The sequence below is a fragment of the Tarenaya hassleriana genome, unplaced genomic scaffold, assembly GCF_000463585.1.
Source record: "Tarenaya hassleriana unplaced genomic scaffold, ASM46358v1 Cleome8, whole genome shotgun sequence".
Lineage (NCBI taxonomy): Eukaryota > Viridiplantae > Streptophyta > Magnoliopsida > Brassicales > Cleomaceae > Tarenaya > Tarenaya hassleriana.
This window is the reverse complement of record NW_010970490.1, coordinates 1,324,768-1,341,351: the sequence shown is the minus strand read 5'-3', so window position 1 is coordinate 1,341,351 and position 16,584 is coordinate 1,324,768. Positions and strand designations below refer to the sequence as shown.

Below are 16,584 nucleotides of genomic sequence, written 5' to 3'. Positions count from 1 at the left end.
TTGTCCGAACATCGATGGTCCGAGTCTGACAGTGAAGCATTACGCGTTTTTACAACAACGTGGCAAATAATAAAGAATGTTGGGTGTGTTTTTATGTTCCAAGGATAGAGAGATTTGCCTCGCATGTCAAATGTAAAAGAGTATGAACATTAGAAGATATATATGCAGACAGCCTAATAATGATATAACTTATATTTGAGGGTCAGACCAAGAATTTAAGGAGACATGATTGATTAGTACCCCCTAATACGCCCTCCATTTGTAAGAGAACGCCGTTTTTTTTACAATTATTAAAAAATATATATAAAAAAAGTCATTTATACCCCTTTTAAATCATATTTTCATTAGTTTTTATTGAAATTAATGTTTCTTAATTAAGGATAGAATTGTAAATTTTCTTACAAAATCACCTAAAAATATTCTATATATATAACGACATCTATTTAGAAACGGAGTGAGTAATAGCAAATTTAAACCTTAAAACCTTATCTAAACGGATTTATTTAAGAAAAATATATGAATTATCTCTCTTCTTGCATTAATTAGGCTTCAACAAATTATTTCATTTATTAAATCGTAAAAAAAAAACAGAGAATACACAACATAAAACGATACTAAAGAAAGAAACTCGTTTCCCTTTCTTGTTCTCTGTGGTCCACAGAGAGAAGAGTCTTGATCTGTTCTAACTCATTGTGAACTCCAATGGTTAGCCATTTCGAACCCATTCCTCGCGTAGTGGTAGTCTTCGATCGTCTCGTCGATCTCGGCCTGCGAGTTCATCACGAACGGTCCGTACTGAACTACGGGCTCGCCGATGGGCTCGCCTGCGATCAGCACGAACCTCGCCGGCCTAGATGACTTGTTCCACACGCTAATCCCATCCCCCTGTCCAAACACCACGGTATGATGTGGCGGTGCAGGCGGCGAGTTTGGTGGCCCGAACACGCAGCCTTCGCCTTCTAGAACGTAGGCGAAGGCGTTCCAAGATTCCGGAATGTTCTGGTGGAAGTTAGCTCCTGGTTTCAGGACGAAGTCGAGGAACATTGTTGGCGTTCTTGTGTAGACATGGGAATGGATTCCCATTGATTCTCCGGCTATGACTTTGACCTCGACGCCGTCTTTCTCTGCTCTTGGTATGTCTGAACCTGACAGTTCTTGGTAGTTTGGCTCCATCCTGTTAGATCCGACACCATTAAAGAATGGATCTTTACAGTTAAGGAACTGCAAATTCGAAATCTTTAGGAGTTTTTGGGAAAGAAAATTGAAAAGGGTGTTCGAATCTTTTTTGTTTTACATTTTGTCTTTGGAGGAGAGGTTGACCCAAAGCTGCAAGCCTCTGTTGACTTCCTCCTCCGGCATTTCGGAATGGATGATTCCTCTTCCTGCTGTCATCCACTGTCAGAAAGAATCAAACCCATCGTCAGATCGTAAACTTAGAAAATCGCAGTTCGAATTCGGATTCTGTTTCCGACATTGAAACCCTTTTGAAGGATTTACCTGAACATCGCCGGCGTAGATTGTACCCTTATGGCCTTTGAAGTCTTGGTGGGTGATGCCTCCCTGCAACAAGTTACGAACAATCTCAGATGTTTTCGAGAGGTTTTGGAAGAAGGGGCAAGATTTGAACCAGACAAGATGCGATTCTTTCTCACCTGAAGCACATATGTAACAGTCTCGAAGCCTGCATTCAGACATTATACATTCCTTCACATCAGACACGTTCCAAAACATGTTTTCTGCATCTTTGTGTGTGTGTGTGTATCAGTGTATATATGGATATATCGAAAGCATAGAAAGTGAACCTCTGTGAGGATGATCTGGAAATCCGGCAGGAGGAGAAACTGTTCATATAAAGACAGAGAATCAAAATTGGTTAAACCTTAACCTATGACAATGTCCGTCATCAAAACGAAAGTTTCAAACTTTCTGACAATGGTGCAGGAGAAATTACCCGAGAATTCATCGAGCATCAAGAACGGGTCCAAGAACGTGAGCTCGCTCCTGAATCGCCCACCAAAAAACAGAGCATGCCCAGAAAAGTAAATTCAGACCCAGAAGAGTTGACGAAGCAAATCAATTCCCGACAACAGTGATCAGAAAAAAAAACAGAACACAAACCTGCCAATGGCTCTTCTGACGACTGCGCCATCGCCTTCCCTCTGAAGCTTCGCTAAGACCTTCTTGACGACGGGTCTCGGTACGATACGGACGGAAGAATCGGACATGGTGTCTTTGATAAACCCAGAAAACCTTGTCTTCCTGCTCGGATTTCACAACACTGCCTCTGCCTCTGTTCGAGATTGATGATCGATCGCTGAAGAAACCCGAGCAAATTTCTCACGGTTAATGCCGCCCTCGTGAATCAAAATATCTTCGGATGAGAAAGTTGTTCTCTTTTCCGGATTTGGGCAATGAAACTAATGATGTAAGTTTGTGTCGATGGAGAGATTGGGATGAACCGGGTGTGTATTTATATATGGGTGTGTGTATAACTGAAATTCGAAGGAGGTGGGCCCCACGGATCCCACTGCCGGATTGTTTGGACCAAGGAAGGGCGATGATTGTGTCATGCTTGTGTCATCATGATCCAAGCTTTACTCTGTTATGTCATCATGACAATCACACGCACACACATGTACATACATCTTCCTAATCACTTTTTTTTTTTGTTAATAAATACGTACACACATACACTTTTATAAGAAAGTGGGGTTTGGAGCTCTTAAAATAATGACGTTACTAAATGCGAAGTAAATTCCTTTTGGGGGCCAGAATTTAAATCCGACAATTTTTATTTATTAGCGTACCATGTCAGCATTTGCATACGTAAAACACATGTAACGCTTACGTCATCAAATTTTTCGCAAATACGAATATTCTAACTGTTTTAAATCCGTGATTGGTCCGCTAATTAACTAGGGATCTACGAAGCAGTAAGTAGGAAAGGCTATAGAAACTCCATGATCATGCTGACGTAAGCATAACATTTTTGCCACGAGGAGTTATTGTCGCTTTCGGTTTTTATCAAATTGCAATTATTTTGCCATCATGAGGATGACTTTCTTTTATTTATATATAAATAAATTTTAAAATATATTTTTTCTAATTAGAGTTATTGTCACACTCAATGTTTTTTTTTTGGTAAAAATAAATTGTATAAATAAAATAATGTTAACATAAGCCTCAAATGGGAAAACAGACGGAGGTTAAACTCCATAAACAGCCTAAAATAATGGATTCCAAACATCGGACTCGCAAAATGAACACGAGATCCATATGAGATATGTTCCTATGTGTCCTCTAATTACAAAACATATTTTTCTTAATTCTATATTTGGGATTTTCCATTCCTTTACATACATTTTTACTATTTGGATCATCATATAATGATGTAAATTTTACCATGTATGTTATGAATAATTAATTATCGACCTAAAACTTTTTTTATAGATAATATCACTTCATGACTTCCCATAAAGTTGTGCATATACATACACTAAATCAAATTCATAAAAAAAATTAAACAAAATTATGAATCTTACCCAATTAGTAAAAGATTAGAAAATATGTAAATAATGGATTAAATCAAACGTTATTTTCCTCCGAAATACGTAATCGATCTGTGTTTGAAAAAGTTGTAAAAAAACAAAACAGCAGATTATATAAAATTTAATATAAATTAACCAAATCGAAAGTGTGACACATAATGTGCCATCAGCATTACGTTTGCTTAAAAAGCGACGTCAACGACTTTCCAACCACATTTATTATAAGGTTCCCACTACCATCATTTCACAAAACATGGACCTTTATAATATTCATTGATACAATAACATATAATATACGTTCCCCGTTTCAGCTGGCACTAAAACAAAGAATGGCAGATCCAAATGCGAATGCGATGATATATCTACCCACATGAATTTCATAGCTTACAAGGCATAATTTTATATTTTGGTATCTCTATCAAATTTAAATATTTCTTTTAAAGACATCAATGAAATGGATGTTTGAGATTTACACGATCCTTTACGATACCCAAGAAAAAAAATCTATAATCGTTAATATTAGGAAAATATAAAGAAAAAAATGTATATCAGGTGACGATTCCATTTCGTTATTATTTATTTATTGGATATTGGTAGACGAATATGAAAAATGTATATCCAAACATAATTTAATCGATTTCGGTGCAACAAAATTGGGGAATTCAAAGAAAGACTGCTAGGTTTCTTGACGACCAAGAAACTTAATTAATTCGAATAATCAAATTTCATATTAAAGTATATAGTTTAATTAGTTAACAGCGCCACAAAAAAAAAATAATACTAATAATAATAATAATATGCTTGCAATTTCGCATATGTCACCCTTCCGTCATCATATGTCCTCGACTAGAATTTTGCTCCACATTTTCTTTTCCTTTTATTTATTGGAGAATAATAATTGAAAACCTTAAGATTTGTATTTATTAGGGATAATCGGAGCCTAATACGATATTAAAATATACAAATAATCTATGGATTTTTACTTTTCATAGTCATTTGTAAAAGGAGAAGATGTATATAATAAAAATATTTCGTAAAGTATCATGACCAATAAAGAATTTTAACATAATGTATATAACAATAAATTCTTGATTTTTCATTTGGAACATTTTCTTGTAACGACAATAGCTTTATTAGATGAAATTATTTAGAATCCATGATCCTATTGTACAATCCACATCAATCATGAAGGGGTTTTCCTTTTTGTTCTGGTGATTCCCAAGTACTAGAAAAACATTTGAAAACTCGCATAAAAAGTTGGGTCACAGTAATGGTTATGGATATTGGATAACTCATGTGAAAAAAGGAAATCGAAAATAGTTTATATTAACACAATCTTACTTAGGATAATTCAACCCGTGAAATAGAAACATTTAACGTTTGTTTCAGTCCGATTTCGAATCTCCAAATTTATGTTACCAAAAACAAAGAATTTATGTTAGAGTTTTGATCATTTTCCCGGCAACTACGAAATGAATATCTTTTTTTTTTTTAAAGAGTATGCACAATATAATTTGGATCATATATTCAATACAATAATTAGATAGGTCATAATGGGTACTAGACGATTCATTTAAAAATTTATCATATATATATATATATACATACACGTATGTATAATAAAAAATGGATTTTTTTTTTTAATTATCTAGATAGACATAATATATGGATATTCTTGTAGGACCAGAAGAAATCTTTACAAAGTTCTCCCAAAAGACAAAAAGGAAAAAAAGCAGCAGTTAACCCCCATTTCCTTTTAACCTTTACATTGATTCTTATCACATACCTTTACCTTTACGTTGATTCATCAAAGCGAAGTAAAAAGGAGAATATTATATACATATATGTGTGTATATGTATGTATATATCCCTAAAAGTATCATCGTCTACAAGATATTCCTGAAGTGTAATACTATTTTATGTTATGATATGTTATTCCCCTAACCTTCCTATCAAGATATGCATATTGGATTTATAATGGCCTGACCATATATATAAATGAACTTATCACATATATATATACACATATGATTAAAAAAAAAAGTTCAAAGGAAGGTTCCAAAGTCAAACTTCTAGAAGGTATATTGGGTGTGGTGAATCCACCATTGTTGTCTTTGTGGGATATCTTCCCTCTCCCCCACCATTACTACTCTCTGTTTCAGACATTACCCGAAAACAAAACAAGCAGTTTTGACTTTTGGAAGAGAATCCATCATATCCCTGAAAATGTCAACGTATCACTTTGGTCCACCACTTGAAGCTGTTTTGGCCAAAACAACACTATATTATTATATATTATCTATAATCCACTCTCCCTCTATAATGTTAGTGCGAGCTGTACACGACGTATTGATGATCAAACATGCAAAGAAACATAGAGAGAGAGAGGGGGGGGGGGAATAAGGTCATACATAGTGGATCATTTACATGGGCTGAGTGGCTCTGTAGATAGATCTCTTGCTGGGTTCAAAGATACAGTTGAGGAGTGATTCTTTGATGTGCAACATCATCTTCTGGGACTCTGTGTTTTCGACATCCGTTAAACAAAACACAAATGATACAGAGACGCCAACGACAATCATATGTCCACAAAATACATATTCCTTACAGAAAGCTACAGAGACACACAACATCTTCATACATATATATATAGAAGAAAACAGAGAATTGCTCCAACTGGAACTGATCATGCAACGGGAGAACTTAACACAGAAAAAAAGAGCCAGAGTTACATTCAAAAGCAGTCTGGTTTTTTTAGTTGAAAATTTGTAGGACAACAACTCGAGTTCCCATCCCGAATTGTTTAATCTTGAAACGATAACATCAAATTCAACTATAACCTAACCCCATCATATTATTGCTAGGATTTATCTACACTACAAAAACCAGACTCTGATACCTCTCTAGTCTCTTGTAGATGTTTGAGCTCGATTTGATTTCGGCGATTCACTCCGATTTATGCAAGAAATGAAAAAAGAAGAAGAAGATAGACACGCATTTTAACGAGTTTATTGATAGAATTTACAAAGATATCCGCCGGGAATCGATCGGAGATGGATTCCGGCGAGGAAACCAGAGAACCCCCAAGGAACAGCCTCGCGGAGAAGAGGAAGAAAAAAAAGACCCGCGTCCCAAAAGTGATAAAAAAAAGCCCTAGCCCTTATGAATTGGGCTTTCAAATTACCCATTTACCCTTGCTCCCTTTTTCTTCGCTTCGCTCCACCACGGAGCACGACTTTGGAGACCTCCACTTCTCCCAGAGTCTTCTAAAGCCTCTGCTTCTTCTAGCAGGTTTTGCAGAAGACTTCCAATTATATATGGCAATTGGCAAATTGTCCATTATTCCTTTATTTTTTAAAATAAAAAAAGCCCAAAGACTATACGACTATCATACGAATTTATGCGTTTTGAGATGGGGAGATACGTATACGGATATGTATATGCATCAACGGTGATGATCATTATTCATGACCGTCGTCTTCATGCGGACAGCTCGTCAACGAGACGCTGCATGACCTTAACTTGCATGCGAAGACACGTAATGTAATGAGCCGTCTCCTCCATCAGCCTCAACGTTTCCATCCCTCCGCCACCGGGAACCAGCTTCCTCAGACTCTCCGTCGCCGGAATCCGACTCCTCCGCCGCCGGCGTCTTCCTCTGCCGCCGTCAACCCTTATTCGCTTCACGATAACTCCCCTGATGATCTTGTTATGATCTTTGGTGCGGCCACGGAGCCGGCACAAGAGAGCTCTGCTCCACGGCCGGTTCTTTCCTCCGGCGGATCTTGCCATGGCGGCATACGCCGCCGTCTTGATCTTCCTCACGCGCTCGCTCGTGTTGTTCGGACAAAAGGGTATCTGTGTTCCGAGCTTTGAGAGGGAATGGAGGAAGTGGAGGGCAAAAACATCTTTTCCAGGGACTGTGTTTAGGATTTCGATCGGAGAAGCCATGGTTTAGTTGTCAGGGACTGTGTTTAGGATCTTTGGTTCTACGCCTATATGTAAGAACGCTGCATATTGCCGTAACCATCATATATGGTACAATTCCTATTTAGAAAAAGGATTAATTAAGCTTAAATACACTTAATTAAGATCAGTGTTTTTTTTAATGGTGCTAACGGGTACATATTGAGCTTATAGTATTAAAAGGAGAAAAAAATATTTTGCCACAAACTTTTCTAATAGTATAATTCTTAATTAAGATCTTTGGGGCATTCAATCGAAACACAAGGAGTGATTAGGAAAATACCCATATTCGGTCTGAATTTCGTGCCACTGTTGAAAATCAATAATTAGGAATATGTCAAAATTCGAAGGTTCAATATATTAAAAATAATTAACAACAATCTTAATGATAACGAAACAAAATGAACAAATCGTAATAACCCAAGAGAGTAAAAGAAGAACAAACATGGCGCTTTGGAGAGTAGGATTAGAGTTTGGTTAAAGGTATAATTTTAGGATTAGTGGCATCTCTTTGTGCTAATCACACTTTAATATTCCTTAGCGCCATTAGCACCTGATCTAATTTCTCATGCACACGTCTCTAATCATTATCGTCTACCATATACGATTTTAGGTTTGAAAATATTTCACGTTATTTCTCGAATTATAATTATAATAATAATTATTATTAATCGAAACTTAAAATAGATTAAATTTGGAAATGAATATAGGCGTCGTTATTGATTAAGAGAGCGATAAACGTAATAGGGCAACCACCACATGAAGGCACATGGCCTTACCCACTCACTTTCCTCCCTAATTTCAATTTAATTGTTCCATTTCTCTTTCGCTATTTTCATTTAAATTTCGTAATGAATAGTTTCGACTGTCGGGGTTAAGACGTATCTGGGGATGTCTTCTCAACACATCATCATCATCATCATCATCATCACCATCATCATCATCATCATCATTATCAAATATACTTGGTTATTATGGATAATTCCCCATTCATGCGTGCACCGAACACAATTGTTTTTCAAAATAATATCACGTCCTAAATATCCTTTTATTTTTATTTAAATATCTCAATTGTTTTTTTTTATGTTGGAGTTTTTTTTTTCGGTATCGAGATTAAATTTCGGGAAAACTTGGATATTCTTGTAGGCCTTTCTCATAAATTATTATTCCATTTGTTTATTGGTAACATAATCTTTTCTATTCACGGTTCTTTTTTAGTTGGGCCTAATCCAACAAGCTATTGTGATTTGTGAGCGTCTCTAAGCTAATACTAATTCACTATTATCATGGGTCCAAATATTTGAATAAAAACAAGATATGGTAAATTATGTTTTGTTCAAGGATATAACACTATTTTGTATCAAATTTGTATAATAAATTGTGGAGTACAATAAAATAAAATAAAATCCGAGAAATTATAACATATTTTTAGTGATTGAAAAAACCCTCAAAATTTGTTATTTTGTATTTCAAAAGTGCTAAATACATCACGATCGATCGAAGAAACACCGTTGTTTAAATAAAAAAATAAAATAAAAACAATATAAAGAACATGTGACATATATACACACTACCATTCATTCACTTCGAAATGATTATTATACATATTGATTGTTTACAATACAACACTTTGAAAAGTCAATATCACACAATTTACTTTGTTTGTTATTTACCACAACGCTTTAAAATCTTTAAAAAGTAAACTGTAATCAGTATAATCGATTTAATTAATTTTAATTAAATCACTTGACAAGGCCGGAGTCGAAGGAGACACCGGTGGAGGGCAGCCACATGTTGCCATCGATGAGAGCCGAAACGGTGAAGCCTTGGGCCTGGGCGAGAGAGAGAGACGGGTGGTACCCGGGCCACTTGACCCGACCCGAGACCGACGACCCGGGTCCCGAATTCCCGTACTCGCCGTAAAATAAGGTATTGAGGGCGAAGTTACCGGACCATGGGGACCAACCTGCCGGGTGGATCGACCCGTCGAGGAACGATTGCATGATCACCGTCCTTGAGTACTGCCTCCACGGTCGACCCAAGTACGTTTTCGACCCACCTAGATTCTGTTGTCGGGATATCATTTAAAGTTAATTTTTTTTTTTAAAAAAAAAAGTAAACTGGTTTTTTTTTTCAGAGTTCACAAAAAAATATATGTTTTTTTCATGACAAATCGCATCTTCCGACACGAACGTTGTAAACTCAAGAATTATATAAACTCTTTGGCTACGGCAAGTTTATTTTTTTAGAAAAAAAAATCATATTGTTTCGCCCGAGTAAGACAAAATTTTCATCCTGAATAGAAAAAAACAATATTATCTTTTTTACCAATCTTTAAAGATACGTGAATTTATTTTTCTAAAATCACCTAACAGGAATTGTTGAAAGTTTAGCACATATTTTATATTTTTCGAAAACCTAAATTAAATAGAAAACATGTGAACTCAAACTCTGTAATTCCCGATATGATATCTTATTGAAGGAAAACGTGTGAACTCAAACATGTTACTAGAAACACCAATCAGGAATTATTGAAAGTTCAACACATATTACTATATTTTCGGTTATGTTACCTCGGCGGCACCAACTTTGGAGTTGTGGATGGAGATTCCGGTGTTCTGATTAGGGTTTATCCGTCCCTGGGCCGTGACAAAGTTGGTCTGACCGGACCTCCGAGCCATGATGTTACAGCTTTGGAAGACGGCCGCCGAGTTTCCGAATATGAAATCGACGGTTCCATAGATATCGGTCTCGCGGTAGAATTGGCGTTTGGAGTGGGTGTAGAGTGTGTCTTGGTATCCCTCCAACGAGCAATGGTACACCACGGATTTGTCTCCGCCTAGCCGCAGCGCCACCGCCTGCTCGGCCTTCGGACCGGCGCTGTTCACTATCGTTACGTCCCGAGCTATGAACCCGTCTCCCATTGCCGCTGCATGAAAATTCCGACCACTTATTCATTTATCTGTTCGATTTTTTCTTTAAATTTATCATTCATCCGTTTTTTTAGCATATGATTTGTCTGTTCCACGACCATCGATAGTCAGCAAAAGTTTGCTTGTTTTACTCTTTTTTTTCGTATTAATTGTATAATGATATATTCGTGTATCAATAGGGGCCTTTTATTTTGGGTGGGACAAATTCGAGTGTTTTGTGAGATTAATTATTAAATTAAGTAATATTTTATCAATTTACGAGAGGAAAAAAAAATTGTGAATCCTCACCGACAGTGGCAGTTTGGTACGTAGTCCAACCACCACGGTTACTCCTGCTACCTGTGATGACCGTTTTGCCCTTTCCATCTCCAACTAACATAACGTTCTTCTGCTTGGTCGGGATGTTGATGTGCTCGTCATATGTCCCCGCCTTCACGTAAATTACGCTTCTCCCACTCCCTGCCGCCGACGCCAGCGCCTCTCCGATGCTCATGTGGGTCCCACTCCCGTCGGCGGTCACCACCGCGTGGACCCTCAGCTCCGTCACCGGAGCTTCTAGAAGCTTCCGTGTCGAGGAAGAAACCCACGACGGGAAATTCTCCGACAACAGTTTCCGTCGACCGCCTCCGACCAAACTCGATGGATCCTCTGACTTCGAGGACACGAACAGATCGAGAGAGTTGGTCAGTAGGTTGCTGAGGTTTCTCGCGACAAAATCCATCGTGGCGTCGTGGTCGTGGACCTTGGAGTTTTCTTGGAGGCTCTGCTTGCAAGTCTCCTGATTCGTGAGCGCCGCGCTTAGCCACGTGTGGACGTCATCCTCGTCGCTATGTCGATTCCCCTCGGCAGTGATACGAGACAACATGTCGAGTGTATCGTCGAGCAGTTCGAGACAATCGTTCGCGGGATCGACCACGTGGGTCGGAGCCGTACGGCGAGAGATGGTGAGATTTAGGGCAAGAGAACGTGCCCATAGGGCCTGTTTCACGCTCTCTTCGACCGACGAGTAGAACTCTTGTTTTGGGTACTTGCCGTTCGGAGCTTTCTGTCCGGTTCTTGGTGACTCGTCAACGGGTGATTTGGATTTAGGCTCATAAGCATCATTATGAAATGGGTGTCTCGAGAATCTTGAGAAGTGAGAGGGTGAGGGATTGGATTCGGCCATAGCAAAAGCATGGAGATACAAAAGATTTGTAACGAGAAGGGATATAAACGTGAGGGAAAACCTTGCCGATGATGAAGAGTACAGTTTGGTTCTTGAGTTTGGTTGACTTGAGTTGCTTGCCATTTTTCGTACGTGCAAGCTTTTGATGATTTGCGAGAGAGGGAGATCGTGGTACAGAAGATGTATTTCGCGCGTTGTTATGTGTGTATATATAGATGCATTAAATTTCAATAAGTCAGTCAAAAGTAAAATTCTGGTTAATTATAAAAGGAAATTATAAATGTCGAAAGCGACATTTGATGTAAAGTATTGTATTGTTTTTCATCAAAAAAAAAAAAGTATTGTATTGTTACCTTTCGGATATGGTACGCTTAAACTTTATAATAATGTCTGATCATTACTTTTCACATTAACTAATATTATATTTTGATCTATGAGATTTAGATGTAAACCTTAATTAGGAGGGAATCTAATGCTCTAAAAGGGCTTTCCATGTCTGGCAGACTCTGCAAAACTGTATGTATGTATGTATGTATGTATGTATGTATGTATGTATGTATGTATGTATGTATGTATGTATGTATGTATGTATGTATGTATGTATGTAGCAACAAGAGTCTTGTGTATATATATATGTGTATGTATACTATTGTTATTAAAAAAAAGTCACATAAATATATTATTTATTAATTCATTGCTATATATACATTATATAGCAACGAAGTATATTGTTTGCCAAAGCAAACTGAGTGTGTACAAGTTCGTACGGTATACAAATTCATCAAATATCATAAATGTAAAAATATGCATGCATGTATTTGTGTATATGCATACAAAAGCTTCATGACTTTTATTTATAATCGCCTTTTTTCCCCCTTCATTTTAACGAGAGAGCGGTCCAATAATTCCCACCAATGTGTATGTTTGTCAATCATCGTCATCATTATTATTTGGGAACGGAAATGTTATGTTTGTTATTAATTATGATCATAAGAAATAAAGTATATATGCAAAATCCAGATACATCTTGATATATATATATATATATGGTTCATGTGACCGTTATCCATTAATTTAATTAATTAAATCGTCATTATTTAAAACTTTATGTTATGGAAAAAAATAAAAAATCAAAGGTGATGTCAAATCCTCAACTGTTAGAAAAAAAAGAATTATAATCTTTGCATGGATAACGATTCCACCAAACGCATATATATTACACAGAAATTAACTAGATGGACAACTTGCTAATTAATTACTATATATCCTTGATTTGATTACAAAATAATATATAAATAGGATCACTGAGCAACCACGTGTTATATTTCGATTCGAAGATGGTGAATATATCCAAAATAAATAAATAAAATATAAAAGGCACTCATCGGCTTGGCATCTAGAAATTCTCTGTCTTTCATGAAAACGTATATATAGATAATATATATTCCACTAGAAACATAAACGTAACGCGTGAGTGCAAAAAAAAAACATGATGAAGATAAGCCAACAGAAAACTCGGGGCACGAGAAGAGACATGTCTATGTGCGCGACTAATAATTTGTAGTAATCTGAGCTGGGAGAAAATTGATGGGCACTAAATAACCACATTAAGTGGCTCCTAGCTAATTATTATTATATATAGATATATTAATTTATTTATTTACAATTGTTAAGCTGAATTATTGGTTATAGTTAAAGGGTCTTATATATATATATATAATGATTTAAATATAAATATGTATATTAACTTGTTTACACATTACAGTAGTTAAGGTCTACGGGGGATATAAAGTCTAATTAGCCTTAATGATATATTGATATGCTCGAAATAATCATGTGAAAAAACTAAACTCGTGGGGTATCATTAATATGTCTTAATTTCACGTATAGTTGAGTCTCGCCCATTAATTAGACGTGGAAATCAGCACTAAGCGTTTTAATGTGTAAAATATGTACTTGCATCTTTATATAGAGTGGAGTTTTGTAGTAATAGCACAAATATGTAGAAACATGTAAATGGATCTGAACTTGTTTGCCTGTCTGAAAGAATATGTTCTTTCGTTTTTTTTTTGTTTCTTTGTATGAAAAGGACAACGTACGTACGTACGCACGTACTTGTACGAGGATATATATATGTGCGGTGAAAATTAGCATGTACGCATATATTTATTCGTTTACACATCGAACATTATATATATATATATACACACACTTTATAATTAATTAATGTGTATAGAAAAGCTGAGAGTTACGTTGAGGAAAATATGGACCCTACCCTAACGTGGTTATTAAACTTTATAATTAGCCTGTGAATTTATTGGTTTCGAGCCCTACCCGATGACTATTGGGAAAGCGATTTCCACTTATACCCCCAAGTCAATGTAGTACGGAACCAAAAAAAAAAAAGATAGAGAGAAATAACAGAATTATACTACTTTTACATCATATATAAATTATATATATCATAAATGAAATAAAAGTTTGTTTTAGCTCTAAGGTCAATATCGTAATTAATCTAAAGCACGACTTAATTATAAGCAGATGCGTCTCGTAACTCGGGTCTCCTTTAATAGATTGTTCCCATATGAGACCCAAGCGTCGTGCATGTCTTCCTCAATTCCCAAATTCGTTTTTTTTTTTGGAAATCAATGAATTTGTTATGGTTGGTCACCTTTCATTGTTAAGAACGAATGCAGACCAATATTTTCTTTAGTGAACAATTCTCACGTACTAAATTAAACACGACCGAATAATAATCAAATAAAAAAAACTAAACCCTAAATATCTATATTTACCTACATAAATAAAAGACAACAAAAGTAGATTAAAAAAATGGAAGTAAATGATATACTTCACTCGATGAAACGTCAAATTTGGGAAAGATATCCAATGAGAAACGTCAGGAAATCCCATTTTTTTCATATTAGACGTACAAATAATTTTTGACAATTTAAGTTAATAATAATTGCCCTTTGGAAAAATTGGAACCCAAAAAAGATTTCCCAAAGATATGCCTTTATTTAGTGTTTTATTTTTCCTTCAATTTAAACCCCTAACATAATTGATTCCCCCCCCATGCGTATGAAACATGACACTATATATATACACACACACACACATAACATATATAAATATACACACATATATATACTTGAACTTTGATTTAATTAGTGATTATTTTAACATGAATTGTATACAGATACTAATCAGCATCGTCTAAAAACTCTTAGCCGTTAGTTTTTCTTCATTATTATTATACGACTCTACCTACCCACCACGATATATATATATATATACACACATATATACACTCATACAAAGTAAGGAATATGTTGAAATGGAATGCCACCACAAGAGAGGTTATGATTATATGACCGAAAACGCCAAGACATACATGATACCCGATTAATCTTTTGATGCATGAGAAAATGGAAGATAAAGTATTGGTAATAAACACCCATCGTTTTCTTTCTTTCGTTTATTATTATTATTATTATTATTATTATTATTATTATTATTATTATTATTATTATTATTATTATTATTATTATTATTATTATTATTATTATTATTATTATTATTATTATTATTATTATTATTATTATTATTATTATTATTATTATTTACGATTTCACCTCTTTATAATACTTATCTACGCAGGGGTCTCTCTCTCTTGAATTATTTCCAATGTAAAAGCAGTTATCAATTGATTTGACGTATAGTTTACGGATAACCATGAAAATGAATGCAGCCGTCGTCGGCTTATACCAACGCGATTAGGTTTGTTTATTTTCTATACAAAAAAGAAAGCAAATAATATGATTAACCCTTTTTGTTAATTTGTGCAAAATGTTTTGATCGTTTTAAATTCATACCATTAAAAGAAAATACACATAGGGATTAACGTAGAAAAACTAGGTGGATATATCATATATATATATATATATATATGTAAGGCTTTCCGCTACGTTGAATATATGCATCATTTAACAGTAAACCAAGTGTCATTATTATAATTTAATTCTGTTTTAAAAAAGTGTGATTTAAAAGCCACCCATTATCACTACAAAAAAACCTGCATATAGCGACGGAATTTGCGACGGAAATTTCCGTCGCACATGGATATATCATATATATATATATATATATATGTAAGGCTTTCCGCTACGTTGAATATATGCATCATTTAACAGTAAACCAAGTGTCATTATTATAATTTAATTCTGTTTTAAAAAAGTGTGATTTAAAAGCCACCCATTATCACTACAAAAAAACCTGCATATAGCGACGGAATTTGCGACGGAAATTTCCGTCGCACATAAAATTGCGACGGAATGTGACGATTTTACGACAGAATGTGGAAAAAAACTATCCGTCGCAAACAGTCGTAAAATCCGTCGCAATTTGCTACGGTTTGCGACGGATAATTCTGTCACAACAAAAAAATAGATGATTTGCGACGGAAAATAACACTTGCGACGGATTGCGACGGAATTTTCCGTCGCAATGTATTGGTTTCATTTTTCACGAAATTTTTTAAATTTTGGGCGCGTAAATTAATTTCATTTTGCGACGGATTGCGACGGAATTTTCCGTCGCAAATCGCAGTATAAAACCACGAGTCGTCTTCTTCATCAGATTCAAAGATTTTCGGAAAAAAAAAATAAAAATCGCCAATTTTTTTCTAAATCTCCCCAAGAATCGCCAAATTTCTCCCATAAGGTAATATATATGTATTTATGTATATATATATATATATATGTGTGTTTGATGTGTTTTTGTGTGTTTATGTATGTGTATGTGTGAGTGAGTGAATGTGTATATATATGTGTGGATGTGTATGTGTGTGTTTATATATGTGTGTAAGTGAATGTGTATGTATTTGTGAATGTGTGTGTGTGAGTTTATGTATGTGTATGTGTATATATATGTGAATGTGAATATGTATGTGTATGTATATGTGATTGTATGT

The 16,584-nt window shown here is 35.4% G+C and overlaps 3 protein-coding genes across 3 annotated transcripts; all 3 read right to left on the bottom strand.

Moving 5' to 3' along the window:
- Nucleotides 1-513: 513 nt before the first annotated feature.
- On the bottom strand, nucleotides 514-2,430 carry LOC104802291 (pirin-like protein 2). The gene is made up of 7 exons (XM_010525822.1): nucleotides 2,119-2,430; nucleotides 1,952-2,001; nucleotides 1,803-1,841; nucleotides 1,653-1,681; nucleotides 1,498-1,560; nucleotides 1,295-1,395; nucleotides 514-1,174 (listed from the first exon to the last, which is right to left on the bottom strand). Exons 1-7 carry the CDS (start codon nucleotides 2,223-2,225, stop codon nucleotides 688-690), a joined length of 876 nt encoding a protein of 291 aa, XP_010524124.1. The 5' UTR covers nucleotides 2,226-2,430; the 3' UTR covers nucleotides 514-687.
- A 4,105-nt stretch (nucleotides 2,431-6,535) lies between these two features.
- Nucleotides 6,536-7,584, bottom strand: LOC104802290 (transcription factor IBH1-like). The gene has a single exon (XM_010525820.1). The coding sequence runs from the start codon at nucleotides 7,497-7,499 to the stop codon at nucleotides 7,029-7,031; it is 471 nt and encodes a 156-aa protein (XP_010524122.1). The 5' UTR covers nucleotides 7,500-7,584; the 3' UTR covers nucleotides 6,536-7,028.
- Nucleotides 7,585-9,058: 1,474 nt separating this feature from the next.
- LOC104802289 (probable pectinesterase/pectinesterase inhibitor 35) lies at nucleotides 9,059-11,778 on the bottom strand. The gene is made up of 3 exons (XM_010525819.2): nucleotides 10,736-11,778; nucleotides 10,088-10,443; nucleotides 9,059-9,580 (listed from the first exon to the last, which is right to left on the bottom strand). The coding sequence occupies exons 1-3, from the start codon at nucleotides 11,733-11,735 to the stop codon at nucleotides 9,257-9,259; spliced, it is 1,680 nt and encodes a 559-aa protein (XP_010524121.1). The 5' UTR covers nucleotides 11,736-11,778; the 3' UTR covers nucleotides 9,059-9,256.
- Between the last annotated feature and the right edge of the window lie 4,806 nt (nucleotides 11,779-16,584).

Bases quoted from the DNA above. Each gene is read 5' to 3' on its own strand.
- LOC104802289 (XM_010525819.2), bottom strand. From the start codon at position 11,735: ATGGCAAGCAACTCAAGTCAACCAAACTCAAGAACCAAACTGTACTCT. The intron at 10,444-10,735 runs GTGAGGATTCAC...ATTTTCATGCAG, and splicing joins GTACCAAACTGCCACTGTCG to CGGCAATGGGAGACGGGTTC. The intron at 9,581-10,087 runs GTAACATAACCG...TCCCGACAACAG, and splicing joins CCAAAGTTGGTGCCGCCGAG to AATCTAGGTGGGTCGAAAAC.
- LOC104802290 (XM_010525820.1), bottom strand. From the start codon at position 7,499: ATGGCTTCTCCGATCGAAATCCTAAACACAGTCCCTGGAAAAGATGTT.
- LOC104802291 (XM_010525822.1), bottom strand. From the start codon at position 2,225: ATGTCCGATTCTTCCGTCCGTATCGTACCGAGACCCGTCGTCAAGAAG. The intron at 2,002-2,118 runs GTTTGTGTTCTG...TGGGCGATTCAG, and splicing joins GTCAGAAGAGCCATTGGCAG to GAGCGAGCTCACGTTCTTGG. The intron at 1,396-1,497 runs GTAAATCCTTCA...TCTTTCTGACAG, and splicing joins TCTACGCCGGCGATGTTCAG to TGGATGACAGCAGGAAGAGG.